Source organism: Trachemys scripta, chromosome 1 (genome assembly GCF_013100865.1).
Source record: "Trachemys scripta elegans isolate TJP31775 chromosome 1, CAS_Tse_1.0, whole genome shotgun sequence".
Taxonomy (NCBI): Eukaryota; Metazoa; Chordata; order Testudines; family Emydidae; genus Trachemys; species Trachemys scripta.
The window spans coordinates 41,953,689-41,976,450 of NC_048298.1; the positions used below are offsets into that span (position 1 = coordinate 41,953,689).

General features: G+C 42.4%; 1 protein-coding gene across 1 annotated transcript in view; it reads right to left on the reverse strand.

The window, feature by feature from the left end:
* PTPRZ1 (protein tyrosine phosphatase receptor type Z1) overlaps positions 1–22,762 on the reverse strand; it is a gene marked incomplete in the record, with an annotated part of 199,168 nt that overhangs the window by 70,030 nt on the left and 106,376 nt on the right. Inside the window, 2 exon segments of the mRNA XM_034768527.1 lie at positions 17,154–17,304; positions 18,028–18,185. Of these exon segments, the coding sequence (XP_034624418.1) occupies positions 17,154–17,304; positions 18,028–18,185 (309 nt within the window).

Below are 22,762 nucleotides of genomic sequence, written 5' to 3' on the forward strand. Positions count from 1 at the left end.
GTAGACTATAACCTAAACCTTAAATTGCACTAATTATTCAATTTGTGCAGGGCATTTGACATAATATGAATATACATTTTATATTGTTGTATTTTTCATATTTCTATTTTATACTAGTTTATATTTGATTTACCAAATCAATTGTAAATTTACATTTGATGAGCGTGCTTATACGCATATCCATATACATGTGTATGTGTGTAAGTATCCATAAAACTTCTGTAGGTGGGTATATATTATACATGTTCTAGAATGCCCAATGGTATTTACAGGATATTTGACTTTAAATATATTTGCATTGGAGATGTTTAGACTATTATTAGATAATGTAGGGAGGGAAGGAAGGTATGGAATTGAAGCCATCAGGGATCTGAACATGCCCACGCTGGCTTGTTTTAAGTCTGTTAAAATTTTTTTGTTTTCTGTTACAAATATATTTTGGAAGACACATCATATTTAACTACAGATCTTTTTGTGTACTTGATAATCTTAGAGGTTCAATTGAAGGCATACATTCATTCATAACTAACCAGTATCTAATATGTAAATAAAGACCATATCGTAGAAATGTGGTTTTACAATATCAATGGGGAAATGTGTGTCCTTAGAATAAGGTTAGATGTCTTAATATATCATTTAAAACTTTGTCATGAATTTTCTTAGTGTGTGCTCCTGGAATGCAAAGGTACTTAATCAACCTTCCAAAAGAATTAAAATCCTGAATCCTCAGATCAAAAAAGTGCTAAGTAGCTTATTGCAGGAAACTCATCTAGCAGATCTAGATGCCAACAGAATCAAGAAGTTGGGGGTAGGTGCTGAGTATCATTCATCATTGAATCCTAAGAGCAGAGGCACATCCATTGTAATTCATAAAAGTGTAACTTTTCAATATATACAGTCTTGGTCTGTTTCAACTCAAAAAAATTCATTCTAGTAATTCTAATTACAATACAAGTGGCGGTAATTCTGAATTTTCCAAAGACATAGCGGACATTCTTTCTAATAAATTAGACATTCCTGTAATATTGGGAGGCGTCTGGAATACTATGCTAGACAGACATCTGGACAAATCCAATTACATGAGACCCAGCTCTCAAAGCACAATAGGCCAACCCTCATTATTAATGAATGAACGTGATTTAAAAGATATATGGAGACTGAGACACCCCAAGGAGCATGATTATATGTATTTCTCTATAATACATTCATCTTACTTCCGAACTGACTTTTTTCTTGTGCCTTCAGAACTGATGCCAGCATGCCTAGAAGCAGCCATTGATAATATATTAATTAATTTCAGATCATGCTACAATTATACCTATCATAGACGGTGGTTACACATAATTAAAATCTTCTAGGTAGAAGCTGACACTCTGCTTCTAAAAGTTTTGTTCCACGGTTGACTCAGTCATGTCTAACTACATAGAAGAAAATAAGTACTCATTTACCTTAGATACCATTTTTTGGGAAGCTACAGTAAGGGGTGAATGCATAAAGTATGCATCCCAAAAGAAGAAAACGAGACAAGTTACTAGATTCTCAGAACAAGGAAATAGATGAGTTGCAGAGAATACATGAGACTGGCCCAAATAATGAAAACATCCTACATTCTCTAATCAACACAAAATAGAAATATAAAAAATGCTTATCTAGCCAAGTTGAATTTGCACACAACAGGGTCAAACAAAGATATTGTGAATGGGGAGATAAAGCAGGTAAACTACTTGCCAGAAGACTTAAAATGGGACTAGCCAGCAACAATATTTTTTCCTTCTTACTAGAAGACAGGAGTGCCATCCTTGAACCAATAGATATAAATAATCAATAGAAACAATTCTATCTAGCTTTATATAAATCAGACAACAAATTTGACTTTAATAAATTTGATAATTTCATTGAAGTCCTGTCTTTTAATACCCTCATTTCAGAACAAGTCTTGTTTATGGACAAAGCTATCACAACACAAGAGATTGAACACGCTGTAAAAATATGAATTCTGGCAAGGCCCCTGAGATGCATGGCTTTCCAGTAGATTTCTACAAAACATTTTGTAATTCGCTATCTTCTATTCTTTCAAAGGTCTTCACTGAAACATTCCAAAAAGAAACCATGTCTCATGACTAAGGCTAAGATTTTGTCATGGATATTTTTGGTAAAAGTCACAGACAGATCAGGGCAATAAAGAAAAATTCACAGAAGCCGTGACCTGTCCGTGACTTTTACTAAAAATATCAGTGACAAAATGGGGATCTTCGGGTCCCCACACCACCTGCAGTGGGGCGGCTGCACAATGGCTAGGAGCTCCAGGGGTTCCCATCGCAGATTGAGTGTTGGAACTCCAGGGTACCCCACAGCTGGGAGCTGTGGGCCCCCCTGCTGGCTGCAGTTCCTGGTCCTGTGGGGGCTGGGAGCTGTGGGGTGCCCCTTCAGCCCGCAGCTCTGGGGGCCCGCAATGGCTGGGAGCTTGGGGGTTCCCCCACTGCCCATGGCGGCCGGGATCTCCGGGGTTCCCATGCCACCTGTGGCGGCCGGGAGCTTGGGGATTCCCCGGCTCCAGAGTTCCCCCACTGCCTGGGAGCTGTAGGGTATCCCCGCTACCTGCGGTGGCTTGAAGCTCCGGGGGCCACCAGAGGTGGCTAGGGTACTCAGCAGCTCCCAGCCTCCACGGGCGGCAGGGGACTCTGCAGCTCCTGAACACCAAGGCTAAAATCACGGAGGTCGCTGGAAGTCATGGAATCCATGACTAAATTGTAGCCTTACTCGTGACATGAGAACTACTTTAATTACTTTAATATCAAAGAAGAAAAAAGATCATCAAAATTGTGATGACTTCTGCCCCATATCTCTATTGAACACAGATTGCAAAATAAATGCAAACATTTTAGCTACATGACTGAACACTATCATCCCAACAATTATACATGCAGATCAGGTTGCTTTCATTAAAGGCAGATTGGCTGCTGCTAACACAAGAAAAATCGCTCACTTGATCCAGCAAGCTCAGATGTCAGATATTCCCTCCACAGAGTTATCTCTAGATGCAGAGAAAGCCTTTGATAAGGTTGAATGGCTTTACCTAATGAATACTAAAAGAATTCAGATTTGGACCAATATTCCTGGATTGGGTCAGTGTATTATACAACTCTCCCCACACTTTACTATCAACTAATTGAATTATTTTGCCCATATTTCATCTAGAAAGAGGGATACAACAGGGCTGTCTGTCCCTTTTCACCCCTCCTTTTTAATCTCTCTTGAAGCACTGGCAATGTACATAAATCAGCACTCAGCCACTGAAGGTGTGACTGGAAACAGGAGAGAATACAAAATCAGTTTATATGTTGATGATATAATAGTACTATTGAAGAATCCTCCTATCATTATTGAATGTAGTTGATATTTTTTGAAAGATCTTTGTTTTTTGCAATAACTGGGATGAATCACAAGCAATGGATATATCCAAAAGACCAGATCCTTCTCAGTTTCAGCATTTTTCCATTTCAAATATGAAAGGAAATAACTTATTTAGGTATTAAAATTTGTCCTAATCTTCCTGAAATGGTTTCTATAAACATGGACTATATATTAAAAGAAATGTCCAAGGATGTAGAGAGGTAGTATCTACTCCCTCTGCCCTTATTGGGAACAACAGAAATAGCCAAAATGAATATCTGCCCAAGATTGACTAATATCATTAGCCTCTTGTCTTTCAAGGTCTCCCACTTGCTCTTTCCTCGAATAAACAGGCTTATCATGCACTTTATATGGGATTAAAAAAAATGGCCTCACTTGTCACACAAAACTCCTAAAAAATCCTGGGCAACTGCAGGCTCCTAGGGTTGCCAGATTTGCATCTATATTATCTAGCATTCCAAATGTGCCCTGTTGTAAGGTGGTTCCCTTCTAGTAGCTGTGTATACACATCAGCCTGGTTTCAAATGGAACAAAGCTTAACTATGCCATTTGGTTCCCTTTCTTCTTTTATATACTTTAAGAGGCTACCCACATCCTTAAGGAAAAGTCCAGACTTTGCATCTACAAGGGGCATTTGCTAATTCTCTTCTTGTACCACTAGGATATAACCCACGTCTCAGGATAAAGGCCAACTCGACACATAATACAAATTGGACAGAAAAAGGATTAACAAAAATTAAAGCTATAGTACAAGATGATAGACTGACCTCCTTCAATTACATGTGTCAAAATATCAGCTATCCTTGTCTCATAGTTCCTTCTCACAGCAACTGTGCTCAAGGATTCATGCAAGGATAAGGGGATAATTGGTCTGTTTCAACTCTCTCACTTCTAGAAGAACATGTTAAGAAATATGGAATCAAATATGGAATTCATTTTGTAGGAATTTAATAGGTGTCTTAATGCTTTACACTACCTCCTCAATCTCAATCTCAAAGAAAAATGGGAAAAAGTACTTAGCCATACTGTCACAACAGAAACCTGGGAAGATATCTGGCTTAATGTGAAAGATACTTCAAATTCTTTATCCTTGCGATTCTTCCAGAACAAGATATTAAACAGACAATACTGGACTCCAGATCATTTGTTTAAGGCTAGATTGGCATCACACAGTGCATGCTGGTGTTGCAAACAGCCCCTTGCCAACACATCCTCTATACCTGTCAAAAATGTGTTCTGGAATGCCATATTCAGTGCTCTCTCAAAAACGTTAACTGTTGCTATCTGTCCTTCTCCAAACTTGGGTATTTTAGGTGTGCTGAATGAGTTGATATTACCAGTTAACATTAAGAAATGGATTGCAATAAATATTTTAGTGGCCAAAAGAGTTATTTTGAGACAATGGAAATCTGCAATTTCTCCCTCATACACAGACCGGCTTAGTGAGCTCCCTACTACTGCATTAATGAAAAAAATGACTCAGTTTAATAGAAATGCCTGGAAAAAATATGAGGATGTTTGGTCACACATGAAACTATTGCATATTTTTGCAGTTTAGTATATATTAGTCCCTAATACTCATAGGTTATGTTCTTACTTATTTAGTCACTTTAATCATTGATGCCCTGCATGACTTCTATATGGGTTCAGATTCCCCCCCCCCCTCCATGTTGTGCATGTTTTTATATCTGTTTTGTTTCTTTGTGTTTATATTTTATATAAAAAACAATACTAATACATTTTAAAAAGGTCAAGCGTCAAGTAGGGGGAGAGTTAGCAATATACATTTCTGACTCCCAATCCTGTGCTGTAACCACCAAATAACTGCCTCCCTTATAATGTCACCTGTTAAGATTTGATTGCAATACATTATAATACATTTGTCTCTGTATTGCATAACCAGTTATTGCATGCTATTTACAACATTAAAGTGTAACCCTGTAAATGTAAGTGTTCCATTCAAGATTGTTTGAATCCATAAATGCAAATCTCCATCTTTCTTAGAGCGGAAGACAAGGGGCAAGTGAAGGAAGGATTCAGGATATACAAATTATGCTATAGTATTGTGTAGAGGTTAGAACATACGACTCAGAGCAAAATCTTTTGGGTACTTTTTCTGACTCTTCTACAGGGTTTTTATGTGGTTTCGAACATGTCACTTAACCTTCCTGTATAAAAATTGATCAAATGGCTAGAAGAATACCTACTTCACAGTGGCTGAGGCTTATCCAGCTGTTTGCAGGGGATCCTCAGAAGAAAGAGACTACATAAGTTCAAATTATTTCTAATGTCCCTACTAATCATTATATGACCCTCAAAGGAGAGAGAGCTATGGAAGATGAAAAAAGAAAAAGAAAGAGCAAGAGAGAGAAGAAAACTGAAGGAGTCAAGGAAAAAGAAAGAGAAGCAAGAACAAATTCAAAATAGACATGTTAAGTTCAACATTTATTTATTAGAAAATGTTTGTGGGACTGAAATTTGCCCTCTGAAATAAAAGTTAGTTTGTGAGTACCACTGTTCTGTTCATTATGTTTCCCATCCATCAAACTTTTCATGCCAGGTCCGCCTAACACTTCAATACTCTTCCAAAAATACAGGTGATTGAATACAAGTTACATGGGAGAATCAGATTTTGTCACTTTACTACTTAAATTACCTGAGAACTGGACCAGTGTGTGGTGTAAATTAGCACATCAGGCCTAAGGGGTTTATCCCTACATGACTAAATCACATTAACTTAGTATACAAACTATTTTGCAAAGGCTAACTAAAAGATGACAGATCACGTCAGTTTACACTGAAGAGTAAAGTGACCTAGTCCAGGGTTTAATACATACAGTATAATTTTCTATTCTAGCCTGGGACAGCTATGAGAATCTTTAAGTTAATAGAGAGATCTTTTCAGATATCACTTTCCATTACATCATCTAATCCTACTTCTAGGAGATATTAGTATCCCGGAATCCAATCTAATGTTCCTTTCACAAACTCTAATGACCTGTTCCTGTGGTAATCTCAGGGCTTCCACTCTGTCCTCATCTCCTCTGCTGATTTCAGCATCCTTTCTCCTTCTCCAAACCTTGTTCCCTCCTGAGGAGATAGTGGCTCTGTCCTCTTCTGGCCTCCTCCTACCTCTCTGGCCATTCCTGCCATCCTTCTTATCCCTTCACCCACTCTCTGTGGGGGTTCTACATGGCTCAATCCTTAGCCTTCTGTCTTCTCCTTTTACACCCGCTCTAAAGACCCACTTCTTCCATGAGGCTGACAAGCAACTGGCCAACTAATAACAGACAAGTTGAGAAATCAGTGATATTTGTTCATTTAATTTAAAATGCATATATAAAATTGTATATGTTGACTGTGCTTCTCACCCATCATACGCCACTTGTCTTCTTAGATTGTAAAAGCTTTGCAGCATGGACTGTGTCTTTCTCTGTACAGAGAAAGCACAGAGCCTACCATGTTTTTTGGTGCTACTACAATGCAAATAAAAAATTACAAACAAAAAACTGTGTTAAAAGAACATTGTTAAGGTTGCAAAGTCAAGCACTCAAAAGGTAGGAAATGGTAGAAATAAAGTTTCCTGTACAATCTCCTCCTGCTTGTTCATGTGCATATGATACAGCCTTTAATTACATGATCACATGCTATTTATTCCATAGGGCCCCTGCCTCATTCAGTGCACAGGATGGGTGGTGTAGCTATTCTATTTTTGTTTTCTACTGATGGCTCAGTGTGTGCCCCTAGTCTATGCCTTATTTACTGTACTCTGTGCAAACCCTGCTCGGAAGACAAAAATTAATTTCCTCATGGGCTTTACTCTGGTTCTTGTTGCTATGGCATATGTGTGTTTCACAAACATTAACTAATTTATTTTAACAAGACCCCTGTGAGGTGAGGGGATTTATTTGGAGCAGGGACCTGAAATTGGTTGGGGAATGGCCTTTGAGTACCTGTGTAAGCTTGAAAGCTTGTCTCTCTCACCAACTGAAGTCGATCCAATAAAAGATATGTCCTCACCCACCCCCTCTTTCTAATATCCTGAGACCAACATGGCTACCACTACACTGTAAACAGATATGCCTTTTGCCATCTGTGTGAAAATCTGACCAAATTTGGCCATTATAAGCTTTTGAAAAATCATATTTCACACATGCTAAATAGAGAATTCTTAGATTTTAGCAGCTAAATTCTCCAAAGATTCCATGAGGACAAATCTTGTGAAGACAAAACTGCAGTTTGCAATAGAGGGGCAGGAACAGATATTGAACTTTTAATTAACTTTGCAATTTGCATCTTGACCACAGGAGGGCACTGGAACTAAATATTGTTTTGCAAAAGCAAACTTTTCTACAATAGACTGGAGGGAAGTCCTCAAAGTTCTTTTTTTGTAGGAGCAAATAAAATAATGAAAATTAGTGAGCATGTCTTTTTTCCCCCCTTACCAGGACACACTGATGACCCTTATAAATTATTCTGAAACCTATCACTGTGCCCATTTTCATATTTTGGATGTACAGTGGTGATGTGTTAATGCCTTCATTATAGTGAATTTCTTTAGGTGCAGTACAAAAAAATGTGAATAACCACAATAAATTGTCTTTTCAAACCATTTTCAATTACATTCAATCACTCCAACTGTTGCTATTACAGTTTCTGCCCTCATGATGGCATAAGAAAATCAATACAAATAACCAGAGGATGTTTTTTGCCTTTTCAGTTGTAAGCAACCATGAGGAACAGGGAAGCTGGAACAATTTGTATAGTGGGGGTGCTGAGAGCCATTGAACTAAACTATAAACCCTGTATATGGAAAACCACTTCAAGCCAGGGGGTGCAGCAGCACCCCAAGGACCCCTAGTTCCAGCACCTATGATGAGGGATGCTGTCAATAGGTAAGACACAACCCAGTGCTCAGTGCTCTGTTGAATTGGATATATGGGGAAGCAACTGGCCCCACCCCCTCTTTCCATGGGAATTCAGAGTCTTTCCATGGTGAAAGGGGGAGGTTCAAACTGAAAGTGATTTGGCAGACCTACGTATTGTCAGTGGCTATATCTTTTTAGTCACCCTCACTGCAAGTTGTAGCTGTAGTATTCCTACTAGTGAGCACTGTAGATATGGATGATAACGTTTAAATCATCACTTTAAATCATCTAATGTAGTGTTCAGTTCAGTCAATCGGCAGGTCCCCTCCCTTCTGCACAAGCAGCAACCTTGAGAGCAATAGGTTCCCCCGAGGATAGGAAACCAAAACCAATCTAAGCTGGTCAATGAGATCAGGTGGATGGGGCCAGGAGCCTTCCCCAGTGACTCAAAGACCCTAGATACCAGGAAGAAGAGGCCTAAGCAGTCTGGGAAGTACAGGAGGCACAGGATTGAGAAGGAGAAGCTGCCAGCTGGCAAAGGACAACAGCCCTAACAGCTGCTGGGGGTAAGGGTCAGAGACACTGCAGGGGATTCAGAGCTTAGAGGAAGAGATCCAGCATTCAAGCAGCTGAATGGGAGAAAACTAGTGAGAGGAAGATTAGTAACTGCAGGGAGAATTGCTGGAAAGAAGTAGCCCAGCAGTTGGAGGGTGTGGGGAAGATTTAGGGAGGGGAAATGGGGAGAGAAGACTGTTTGATAGCAGGACTCACAGAACAACAGGATTTGTGTAGGAGAAGGCGCTGGGAGGAGCAGTGAGCACCAGATAAAATAATTGAAACATGTTCATACAATACACACAAAGCCAATATCCAAAACCAGTGGGGCAAGGGTTCCAGGCAGCTATTAGCCTGAGGACTTAACTTTACAAGCTTAGTTGAAGAATACCCCCAAACCACTTCTTCCAAGCCACATACATGCAATTAAAAAAAATAAAGCCACTTATTGCCTCCCATGTCCATTACATTCTGCTAACAATGCCAACTTCAATGCTGCATTCATTGCCTTTTCCGTACCCACCTCTGGGTCTAAACTAGCACCCATTGAAATCTATGGAAAACTTCCCATTGGCATGAATGGGCACTGGATCAGGCCTTCTGTGCCTTTTTTGATGCTACCCCCTTTTGTGTGTAATGACTTCCCTGTCCCAGTGAGTCACCATTCTCTCCTCTTTCATCTACCTTATAAAAATGTATCTCAAAAAGCGAGTTTAAAATTAAATAAACAGTAAATAAAAAAAGAAACCTTCAAACTTTTCCCTCTTTGGACTGCCCAGTGTCTTCTGTCTTCTGTTTGTTTAGCGAAGTTCTTTGGAGCAGGGACAGTCTAACTCTGAGGGGTTTTATCACTTTACAGATGCTAAAAAAATAATAATGACATGACCTACATTTAACTATGAGCTCTGAACTCAAAATCCAGCATTCAGGGACACTGGATTATGACACTTTCTGAAATACTGGGGGCTTTCAGCTACCTATGTACATTTATAATAGCTCTGCCGGAATGGTCCGGCTATTGTTCTTCCTGCGTAATTAATCTATTTGTGATTCAATACATGTTATTGATGAGCAGGAACAGTTAACTGTTTTTTTCCAGACTATCCTGTGCAGGAATGGAAATGGCTTTTGCAAAGTGTGAGACGCATTGTGTGCTATGTGACACGCCGCAGCTTTACTGACATGTCATTGCTTGAAAGCGCAGGCGGTGATTTTTGTTTTTGCTGGTGGGTGCTCTTCTCTGCCCCATCCCCCATGTGAGACCAGCGGGCGAGGTCTTGGTGGGGGGGAGAGGCTGAGTGCAGGCAGGGCCTCAGGGGAACGAGACTGAGCAGGGGCAGGGCCTCGGGGTGGAGCATCAGGCAGAGCCTCAGGAGGATCAGGGAGGGGAAGGAGGAGGGGGAAGAGGCTGAGCAGGGGTGGGTCCTCAGGGCAGATCATGGGCAGAGCGGGGGGAGGGGCCATGGTCTGGGCACTGGGGCCAACAAAAGATTAATCTGGCCTTGCAGATACTGAGCACCCCTATTTTTTTTTGGTGGGTGCTTGAGCCACCCATGGAGTTGGCGCCTATGCTTGAAAGCCACTTACTGATGCCTTTTGCTAGAGTAGGAGGCATGTCATATGCCACAAAATACAGCAGCCCAAACTTCAAAATCCTGCACTACATGTTGGTCAGGCATGTTGTGTTTCTGGGCTCCATGTAATTAATTCACTATTATTTTGGTCAAAACACTGATGAATTGTTGGCTTAGCTAAAAAAGAAAGTTGCCATACACTAATGCAACAAAGTCCTATCTAGACCTGTTTGAAATATTTGCAAACCCCCCCTCCAAATCTACACAAAACGGATCTATTTTCATATTGGATTACCAACTAGGAATTGATACCAGCTTGATGTAAAGCTTCTCTAAGGTTCATGAACAGTTTGAGGGAACTAGGCCAATTTATGGTTTTCTGTAATTTGTTATGTTATTGATCATTCTTTTTTAAGCACTTTACAACCCTGCCCCAAATAGATTGTAACTCAAAAATCATGTGAATTTTGAAGTTTGGTTTGGTTTCAATTTTGATGTGGATTCAGGTGAATCCCAAGAGTTTTGACTGAATTCGGCTTTGAGATTTTGAATTTGAATTTGAAATTGAAAGTGATACTCTGGGTATTGTTTGTGAGACCATGATAATCAGTCCAAAGAAAATGGGACCATTTCTGTCTTGCTCCCGTGCTCCAGGATGCACCAGAGACCTGGTTCCAGCACCCCAATTCTGAGGGCCAGTCCCAACCCAGACGCAACTTAGAGCTGTCCAGCAACAGCTCTAACTTTTGCCACTGGAATAGGGTCTTTAGTGGACCCTATGCCAGTGGAGGATTGGCATGGTCAAGCTCTGCTATGCTACAACACATCTTCTATGCTGGAAGGAGGGGAGGCACAGGGCAGGTCAACACTACAGCCCGGATCGACCCCTAAAATCAATCCACCAGTGGTCGATTTCGCGGGTCTAGTGAAGACCCAACAAATCGACAGCAGATCGCTCTCCAGTTGATCCCTGTATTCTACCCCCGATGAGAAGAGTAAGGTAAGTCGACAGGAGAGTTTCTCCTGTTGACCCCCCGCAGTGTAGAACCCGACCTAAGGTACGTCAACTCCAGCTGTGTTATTCACGTAGCTGGAGTTGCGTAGCATAGGTTGACCTATCGTGGTAGTGTAGACATCGCCTCAGATGGAGGGCCCAGCAGTGGCACAGATGCGTCAGCACCAGAGTTCCCTGTGCCAAGGAAATTCTCTGCTGCTAATTTGTGGTTAAATTATGTCTCCTTTATGAGTGGTATTAAGAGGCCATAATCAGGCTTGAGGCTGTGACCCAATATCTGCACGAGATCCTGTAAAGAGAAATTGCTGAGTTTCATACAGCTCTAGTTCTAAAGAAAATACAAAAGGTTGGGTTAAAAGGTGTTTTATGTTCAGCACATACTGTTGGTCTTTAATTTTAAGACCTTATAGACTTTTTATGTCTTTACTGATTCTGGGTAAGATTACCAGGAGCTGTATTTCTACAGTTATCCTACAGGACACCATCAGAGGAGTACATTTGCTAACTTGTTATATAATCCGCTTGGTGTCTGTCAATATTATTTTCAGATGTATATGAACAACAATTGATCATTGTTAGACATAAATAGATTTTCATTTCCACTGGGGCTAGGGACAGATAAAGGGCTCAAGTTTTCTCGCAAGCTTTCTGTGTTGGGCCCTGAAGTGCGGCCTTTAAGTTTACTGCTAATGAAAAATATGCCACATATGAAAATTACATGCAACACTATGCAGGCTTAGAGAATGAAATACCTTTCAACCTAAAACAAAGCAATCCCTGCAAGGTAAATTTGCCAATGCTGGCATGGCTGCATGGAAATTCCTGACAGCTCATTTCTGAACCCAGTGTGTAATTCAATAGAGAATGTATTTCCCATCACTAGCAGCCTTTTAGACCTCGTAGGACAATTCCACTCAGATAACAATAAAGAACAATAACAATAATAATAAATGAAAGTTGCAATCCTACTCTCTATGAGAGATTGCACTGATTCCAACAGGAGAAAGATTTGGCCCTAATTGCCTTATTATATAATTTTAACTTTTCAAATTGGCACTTGAGTAAGGCTCATGTTGCAATTTCTCCTATGTTATCTGAAGGGAAGTCAGAGATTTTTCTTCTGCTAACTACAATATTAGTTGTAATTTCTATTAGTTATAGAAATTAAATGGCATATGATTCCATTTATTACTGAAGTTAGCCATTCATGTTTTAATTTTTATATTTCAGCATTTCAGAGCTCCTTAAGATCCTTTCAGAACAATGGCCTGGTCCACACTAACCCCCCACTTCGAACTAAGATATGCAACTTCAGCTACGTGAATAACGTAGCTGAAGTCGAAATACCTTAGTTCGAACTTACCCCGGGTCCAGACTTGGCAGGCAGGCTCCCCCATTGACTCCGCATACTCCTCTCGCGGAGCAGGAGTACTGGCGTCGACGGCGAGCACTTCTGAGATCAATCCGGGATCGATTTATCGCGTCTAGATAAGACGCGATAAATCGAACCCAGAAGATCGATTGCTTACCGCCGGACCCGGAGGTAAGTATAGATGTACCCAATGAGAGTTTTCTTCTAGTTTCTTTATCTTGTTCAGAACAAGCGCTCCTCAAATACTACAAATTTGAGTACTCAAATGAGCATATTTTAGATAAATATTGTTCTTAACACATGTCCATAGCTGATGTTAATATTAAAGGAAGTTATGTGTATTCACATCAAGAGTAATCTCCCTTTCCTTTCATTACAGTGAGTTAACATGTTAGGTTGAATTGTAAAATATGTGCACACCTGGAATTTTTATTAACCCGTGCCGAGCCCTCCATTTTGCCCATGGGCAGAGCAGAATGTTTAACTTACAATTAGAAATTTTAAATTCCTACTTCAAAACAAATATTAAATGTGTTTGTTGCCAGGGTGATATGAAGAGCAGAATAAATATGTTTCTTAAGCTCAGTAGATGGAAAACACTTTGTTCTGCGTCTGTACGTCTACACTGCAATAAAAGACCCATGGCTCGGCTGCAGCTGGCCTCGGTGAGCTGACTCGGGCTCACGGGGGTCAGGCTGTAGAGCTAAAACCTGCAGTGTAGACGTCTGAGCTTGTTCTGAGACCAACCCCCGCCTCGCTGGGCTCCAGCCCGAGCCTGAACATTTAGACTGCAATTTTTAGCCCCACAGCCTGAGCCACATGAGCCTGAGTCAGCTGACCTGGGCTCTGAGACTAGGTGCGGCAGGTTTTTTATTGCAGCGTACACATACCCTGTTATACAAGTCTATCAGTCATGTGTGAAAATGTCTATTGTGCTAGTCTGAAACCGGAAGCTATAGAAAAATCATACTATATTCATGCAATGTTAAGTATGAGGTTTTAATTGCACAACTGTCAGACATTTTGGATACTCAGTACAAAATATTTAATCAGTCGTGGAGCTGAGGTTATTTCCTATATACACTGACTGTGTCACTGAGAGCAGAAAAGGGCCTTGCTAACTTTAGATAGTTTCTCCACCTATGCGTAATGAAAGGGCACTTTGGCAATGAAACGTTGCCTGCTAGGGCAGAAAGGGAGAAGCTGGATACAAATCTACCTATGCAGTTCTATCCCCCATTGTGTAAACCCACACACTTGTGAGAGTCAGCACAGAGAGGGCTCCTCCAGGCTTTTCGGTGTGGGATGGGAGGAATAGAGCAGTGCTGTAGCCCACTTTCTGTGGCACCATCCCCCACTCTGCCCCCTATTTCTATGTGGAAATCCAGGTGGGGGTAACACAGCTCAAAGCTGTATTAACTCCCTCTGGGTTCCTTCCACTAGTGCTAGTGACCTGCAGGGACATGACCATTGGCAGAAGTGCTGCCAGATGGAGAGAGAGGCAGAGTGGAAGAAGGAGCCAGGCATGCAGATGCCTTCTCTCAGTATGAGTATGGGGTCTCATCCCAATGGAAAACCTTATCGGTGGATCCCAGTTTCCACAGGCTTGAGAGGCCTCATCCCTTCCCAACAACATGGACCCCCTAAACTCAAAAGGATGATCCATCTGACGGAATGATCTGCCTCTATGGGCCCTCCTTCAAGCATCTCCTTGGGAGGGGAAAATCTTAGGCCTGGTCTATACTACACAGTTAGGTCAACACAAGGCAGCTTACGTCGACCTAAGTATGTTAGTGTACACGCTACAGCCTTCCTCCGATGGATGTAAGTGCCCTACTCCCCCGACATCATAACTCCACTCCCATGAGAGGCGTAAGGCTTACATCAGTGTAGTTAGGGTGACGCAGTGTCTATGTAGGTTTCAGTGATAGCTGTGTTAGTTTGTATCAACAACTGCATTACTTACATCAGCTGTTGGCTGCTCCATGCTGGAGCCGTGAAATTGACAAGAAATGCATAAGCATAAGCTATAAGGCTCCCCACTCCCAGAGGGGATACTGCTTGGAGGCTCCCCACTCAGGGATCCGAGAAGCCCGGATGGCTGACCCCCAGGTCTCAGCAGGGAGCCAAGAGCCCAGAGGGAGGGGAAGGGCAAGCTGAACTCCTAGCAGGGAGCTGTGTGGAGTTCAGAGCCCTGGCTCTCAGCCCCCACACTGCCCCCATCAGTTGGTGGAAGTGCTCCTGGTGAGGATGCACACCACCGACAGAAGGAAGGTCGACCTAACATAAGTTGACTTAGGGCTGTCGTGTCGACATGCTCTTAGTTATTTTCCAAACTGAATTTCTTTACACAAGGTAGAGTGCATGTTCTTCACGTAAAAGTGTCTGTGCACGTGAAAAGTATGATGCTTTAAAACAGCAGTTTGTTTAATTATTTGACCTCAATTCTAACTAGTATTAAACACTTTCCACTCTCCATCCCTCCCTGTTCCTGTGTTTGAAAAATTCAGATACAGTTTGGTATCTTTTTATGAAGTTTTTTCCCCCCTCAGAAAAATCATTTATTGGCTGAGACAAAGTGATGAGAAATTTCAGCTCCAAGAGCAATTATCTGAGAAGTTTGTAATAGGTTGAAAGGATGGGCTCAGAACTGAAGTATCATTTTGGCTAATTATAGCAAAGATGCTATAAATCTATCCCATGTAGCAGCATTTTGATGCAAATAGCATCACATATATGTGCCAGGGGCCCAATCCTGTAAGAGTGCTGAATACAGAACTGACTTCATTGCAAGTTCCAAGCAGAGTTCTTTTAGCATCAGGCCCAGAACTGGTGGGAAATGCCCATGGCACAGGCTCCAACTTTCCAAAATGCCAGCCCTGCCCTCACTCTACCCCTTCCCCCAAGGCCCCACCCCACCTCTTCCCACCCCTGCTCCATCCCAGCCCCTCATCTTTCCACCCAGTTCCACCCCCTCCCCAGAGCGTGCCGCATCCTCGCTCCTCCCCCCATCCCAGCTTCCTGCACACCACAAAACAGCTGATCCGCGGGGCCCGCTGGCAGGTGGGAGCTGATTGGGGGGCTACCGGTGGGAGCTTAGCACCCATCATTTTTTCCCCGTGAGTGCTCCAGCCCTGGAGCACCCACAGAGTTGGCACCTATGGTTCATGGAATCGAAGCTGGTAAAAAATACCACTCCCCCCCTGCTTTTGGGGCGTATTTGTATTTGTGAATATAAATCCCTAATTAACAGATTTTGTGCCAACTTTTACTTTCAGTTACATGGCTGTAGTTTCTATTGATTTAAGTGAGATTCCACGGGTGTAACAGAGAACAAAATTTGACCTTTGATACTGTATCCATTTACAGTAAATGACACACAGTGGTCTGAGTTATGGCTGATTAGAAGTAACTTCTCTCTTGCAGTTGCTTGGTAGCTTAAGTGAAATGAATTTGGTGGTTTCCTTTTAGATGTTATTGGGCAGAGGTCCCACATCACACAACAAAGAATTAAATTGGTATGGAAAATGAAGTACTCTTTCACCCCTATGACTGCAGTGGTGTTAATGGGCCACTTTACTTTGAATGGTCCCTCTTAAAATACGTGCAAACTACTTATACTAACAGGTTTCAGAGTAGCAGCCGTGTTAGTCTGTATCCGCAAAAAGAACAGGAGTACTTGTGGCACCTTAGAGACTAACAACATATATTGAGGAGATATATATACACACATACAGAGAGCATGTGTGTGTATATATATCTCCTCAATATATGTTCCACTCTATATGCATCCAAAGAAGTGGGCAGTAGCCCACGAAAGCTTATGCTTTAATAAATTTGTTAGTCTCTAAGGTGCCACAAGTACTCCTGTTCTTTTTACTTATACTAAATGATCTGCTTCACCTTGTATTTAGCTGTGACACCTGAGTACCTTTCCCAGACCCGAAGAAGAGCTCTGTGTAGCTCAAAAGCTTGTTTCTCTTATCAACAGAAGTTGGTCCAATAAAAGATTTTACCTCACCCTCCACCCTGTCTCTCTAATATCCTGGGACCGACATGGCTACAACAACACTGCATACCCCTCAAGATGGCAGCTTTGAACAGTGTTAAAGCATGGGGACACTCGGACTGATGTCCTCTTCACTACATGTGCTCTGAAGATGCAAGAATTTAATTTTCTACTCCATTTAATATGGCATTTTTTTATGAGCACTAACCTGTCTCTTAAAGCTGTGTGTTATTAGGCTCTTTTCTTCTTCAAGTTAAAATCAGTATCTCATTATTGGGGTCAATAGTTGTACTTAAAACAGTCTTATAATCTGTGAAGCCTGCAGTAGTAATTATTCTGTAAATACCTGCTTCATGAATTTCTTCTTGGCCAGTGTATGAGGAAAACACCTGTCCAAAGAATTTATATTGCTGTTCTCTAAAGTTGTTTTGCAGGTAATCCATCAGCATGACATAGCCAGACTGCTGCATTGTAAGGACTTCACAAAATACAGCCAACTGAAAAATAAAAGACAGCACACTTCCCCTAAATCATAAAAATTAACTGGATTCTGATATTAGGCACAACTCTGAGAAAGGGAAGGTGTGTAGATTGTCTCAGTTCAGGAGTAATCCCAGGAAACATTGTGATTCAGACACATACCTCTGAGGGTATGTGTACACTGCAATTAGACACTTGCAACAGGCCCATGTCAGCTGACTTGGCTTGCAGGGCTCGGGCTAAGGGGCTGTTTAATTGCAGTGTAGACATTTGGGCTTGGGCTGCAACCCAAGCTCTGGACCCTCCCACCTCACAAGGTCCTAGAGCCCGGGTCCCAGCCCACGCCTGAATGTCTATACCACAATTAAACAGCTCCTTAGCTTGATCTGCAGTAGCCTGAGTCAGCTGGCATGGACCGGCCGTGGTTTTTCAATTTCAGAGATACCCTGAGTCACTATTCCTCCAGTGCTTCCTACTTGCTTTCTCTGGGTTAGTATTTACTTTTCACAGGCACGTAGTCAGAATCTAGCCATGAATGAAAAGGGGGTGGGAGCGGGGTGAAGGGGATTACTCACATAAATAGATTTTAATTGAAACATGTGCAAGTGAAAAGCTAGAAAAAAGAAATGCGAGATTGTTAGGCTAGAAAGTAATGCCATGCACTTTTACCACATACATGAAAACTGTTTTTCCTTGCAAATAAGAACAGTTATGTCTTTCAAATGGATTAAATGAATTACCTGGTTTTCAGAAATGTTAATGGGATCTTTAAACACAATCCATTCAACTGTCTCTGAGCAGGGAGGTGTTGACAAAGATCCATTATAAGTGTAATATTTGTCTGTTGAGTTTGGCAAAAGGTTCAGCAAAACAAATGGCTCTAATGCAGCCTGTTTTCCTGCAAAACATTTATATTCAAATTATTAAGATATTAAATAAAAGCTGAATAAAACAAAAGTAGAGCTGCAAATTGGAAGTTCCTTCAAGTGAAACAAAGGAATGTTTGAGGACATTTGGAGTCTGATTTCAATGGCTGTTCATCCTATGAAAGGTTGGGCCCTTTGCACTTAAGTTTTAACAAAGATTCTAAAACAATAATTCTACTGGGTCAGCAGAAGGTTCTAATGAGCTACTTTATGGAAGGCTGAAGTTCAGCTGTAAACTCAGAACTCCCAATCTTCATCTCAGCAGCGAGATTCAAAGAAACAACACTTTTAGTCTTTGTGCCTAGGAGGGACTCCCATGAAGTGCTGAATGACTTAGACCATTACTGAACTCAGAGTCAAGGTCATTCAATGCATCACATTCACAGTACCTCTTACCCTCTGTGGGGCAGGGAAGAGGTATGAAAGCTGCATATGATGTGCAGTCTAGTCCAGAGAAGTGTTACTTCATTGGAACACACTGAGCATTATATTACTCTAGCCTGGAGCAAACTGTGTTGAGATGCAGGAAATAGTGAAATATGGTGAAAAAGAATGGGAAAGCTCAAGGAACAATGTTACAAGAGAAAGAACAGGAGATGAAGACCTCTTTCAAGATGATGTAACACTTCAGGTGACTGCCCTGTACGCAACAGTAAGGGATGGTCTACACAGGGAGCTCACATCAGCATAGCTACATTTCTTAGGGCTTGGCTACACTTGCGAGTTACAACGCATTCAAGGAGCCCCAGGCGCCCTAGGTCACTACCTGTCCACACTGGCAAGGCACGTAGAGTGCTCTGACTTCACAGCTAGAGCGCTCCTGGTACTCCACCTCGACGAGTAGAATAACGTTTGATGCACCCCCGCTGGAGCGCCCCAGTGTCAGTGTGAACGAAGTGTTGCATTACTGCACTCTGATCAGCCTCTGGAAATGTCCCATAATCCCCTTAAGCCAAGTGGCCACTCTTGTCATTGTTTTGGATATGCCCTTTGAAAGCTCCGTTTGACAACTGGCATGCTTATCTGCTCCGAGACAAAGCAATCATTACTGTGGAATGCTGTGTGTGTGAGAGAGAGAGAGAGGCCGGAGGGGGGTGGGGGGGGGGTGGGGGAGGTCTGCTGCTGTCTGAACTTACAAGACAGCATGCTGACATGCTCTCAGCCCTCCAAAAACCCACTCTCTCTCCCCCCACATACACATAACACACTCCCTGTCACACTCCCCCCCCTCCCCCCCATTTGAAAAGCACGTTGCAGCTACTTGCATGCTGGGATAGCAACCACAATGCACTGCTCTCTGTGGCCATTGCAAGAGCTGCTAATGTGGCCATGCCAGTGCGCTGGCAGCTGTCAGTGTGGACAGACTACAGCGCTTTCCCTACTGCGCTCTATGAAGGCTGGTTTAACTCAAAGCGCTCTACATCTGCAAGTATAGCCATGCCCTTAGGGTGTGAATACTTCACACCCATGAGAGATGTAGCTATACTGACCTAACCCCCCGCAGTAGACAGCATTAAGTCAACAGAAGAATTTTTCTATCAGCCTAGCTACTGCCTGCCAGGGAGGTGGATTACCTATGCCGATGGGAGAACCCCTCCTATTTGTGTAGGTAGTGTCTACACTGAAGTGCTGGAGCTATGCTGCTGTAGTGTTTCAAGTGTAGAGAAGCCCTTACTCTTCTTTGCATACACACATATCAGAGGAGTGAGGAGAAACATTTCAGTTCACTTAGACGCTTTGCACTCACTGAAGAGCATGGAAAAACCCCACTTACACATTTAGTCACACGTGTAAATGTATGGCTGGTGCAGTTCATCCACTTCCCTGGTATCTTGCCAGGATTGGAGCTTGAATGAGGATCAGCTAACTGAGATTCAGCTGGTGAGGTAGCAGGAGCCCATCAGAGAAACTGGCAGAGATTATACCAGCTTCCTCAAGTGGGGAAATTTACCAGCTTTTGGACAATCCTACTTCCATGAGAGGATGATTGTGTTTATCTAAAATACCACTGGTCCTTTTAGATGCGATTTTAAATAAAATCTGACTCATGTCTATATAATTTGCTGTTTGTTATCATCCCTAGGTTCATTTCAATGTTACTGTTTTGTAAACTTCCCCCTCTCAATAAATATCCATTCCAAATTATTTTTCCCACATGCATGTATTTCTAACCTAGTCATATCCCTTTGCATATATCTGTCCTCAGTGATGTTTGTAACTCATCCCCATTTAGTGTCACCTTAACATTCCCCTATAAACTGTTGGCCATTTTATTACATAGAATCACAGTTGTTCTGCTGAGTCAAGTCTTAGAAATCATCTTTTCTTTCAAAATGACTTGTTCTTGTCCACATCTGATGACAAGGGAACATTTAACAGTGTTGAGCAAAAATTTCCACCTAACTGTAGTATTCTGTCAACTTCCTAGGCACCTTCAGATTGCAGCCACCCTAACAATCTAGTTTATATCTAGTTAAATAATTCTATCTTCACAAACCCTTTTGTAGTTGTGAGCATCAGGATATCAAACTTGACATTTACAGCAAGCGTCCTGATAAGATAACTTCCTTTGCTAGAAGGTTCTTCAATAGCTTGTGGAACTTTGGATGTTAGTAACAACTTGTGTTCTGTTTCACAGTCTAGACTATAAAACTAAACATCTGAAAAGTTTCAAGAGAAAATGTCCTATGTCAGACAGTAACATGACTGGTTTCTATTCCCAGAATGTTAGCCTGGGAAGAAACTGAGAATACTTCCACTCTAGAGCCTGAGAACTCATCAACTCTCATTTGAATATACAAAATATAAGATATGATTTACAAGGACAGCTGATGTACTATACATCTTTCTCCAGTATAAACCATCTGAATTAGTTTTGGTCTGAATTTTGTGAGCTCACTTAGATCTATTCAAATAAAGCATGTTCTGTTCATCATTAAAGTGTCATGTAGCTTGACACCTGCTGCTCTTGGCTTTACAGCTCCTCAGCAAGGTTGTTGGATGATGTTCACCTTGATGGGTTACAATTTCCCTTCAGGTGTCTCGTGTAAGCCTGGCATCTAAAACTAATGAATAGGGCTGGTCAGAAATTTTTTGATGAAACTCAGCTTTGTCAGAAAGTGCCAGTTCATCAAACCTGAAATGTCTTGTGAAAGCAAGTCAGGTTTAACAAATTTTCATTGACTTACAAGCAAGATTACAATGGAAACACTTCCCTGCCTGCTCACAAGGCCAGCTACTGTGAACGCTGGGCTTCCCTGTTCTGGCGCAGTCATGTCATGTTAGGGCATCCAGGTTTTCCAGGCTCCTTGATGTGGAGCTGGGAGCCTGGCAGCCCTGGAAACCCAGGCTCTAGTTGCGGTTCTGAGGGTACAGCTACATTGTTAAAAAAAAAGAAAGAAAAAAAGAAATAAAGAAATGTGGCAGTGAGTCTCAGAGCCCAGGTCAACTGACCAGGGCTCAAAGAGCTGGTGCTGTGGGGCTAAAAATAGCAGGGTACACATTCCCACTTGGGCTCTGAGAGCTTCCCTGCTCCCAGGTTTCAGAACCCAGGCTCCATCCTGAGTCCAAACATCAACAGTGCTATTTTTAGTCCCACATGCAAGCCCAAGTCAGTTGGCCCAGCCTCTGAAATTCGCTGATGCAGGTCTCTTATTGCAGTGTAGACATACCTAGATCCCTGCAAATCCACAGGTATCTGCTTTATATCCATAGATATCTGCATCCGTGGATGTGGTCATATTGCTTATCTTCTTGGATTGGAAGTGGATCCAAATTCTTTTACCTGCCCCGGGCTCTAGCTCAGCAGCAGTTCTCAACCAGGGATTTGTGGCCCCTTGTAGGGTCGCAGTTTCAGAGGTTCCACCCACAGGGCTGAATTCCAGAGCCCGGTGGAGCTGAAGCCCCAAGCCCTTGTGCCCCCCAAGGGGCTAAAGCCCAGACTCCCAAAAGCCCCTGGCAGAGCTAAGGCAAAGCCCCAAGTCACAGTGCCCCGCACAAGGCTAAAGCCTGGAGATCTGAGCCTGATACCCCCCCTCCTAGGGCGGCAGAGGGGGACGGGGTTTGAAGCCTGAAGTCCCAATGCTCCCAGCAGGGCAAAAACATTGAGCTCTGGTGCCCCACACAGGACTAAAGCCCAGAGCCCTGAGGGGGAGGGAGGAGCTCTCGGCTGTAGCCCCCTAGGGGGCACCAAGGCTTGGGGCGCTGGGATTCTGAACTTCAGACCTGTAGAGGGGCACTGGGGCTCAGGGCTCCGGCACCATGGGGCTCATGGACCCCTTGAAACTGGCTCACAGCCCCCCAAAGGGCCACGGGCGCCTGGTTGAGAACCCCTGCTGTAGAGGGTGTTGGTGTGGATAAAAGGTGGAGTGTGGATTGCAGATTGGATACAATGTAATTACCACAGATGCAGATCAGATGCAGATCCAAATTTTTGTATCCACGCAGGGCTCTAGACATACCCTCAGTTTAGGATCCTTGCTTCACAGCAGGGAATACTGAAGCCCTAGGAGCCCCACGTCTAACCAGTGCTTGGCTCCTGTCTCTGCAG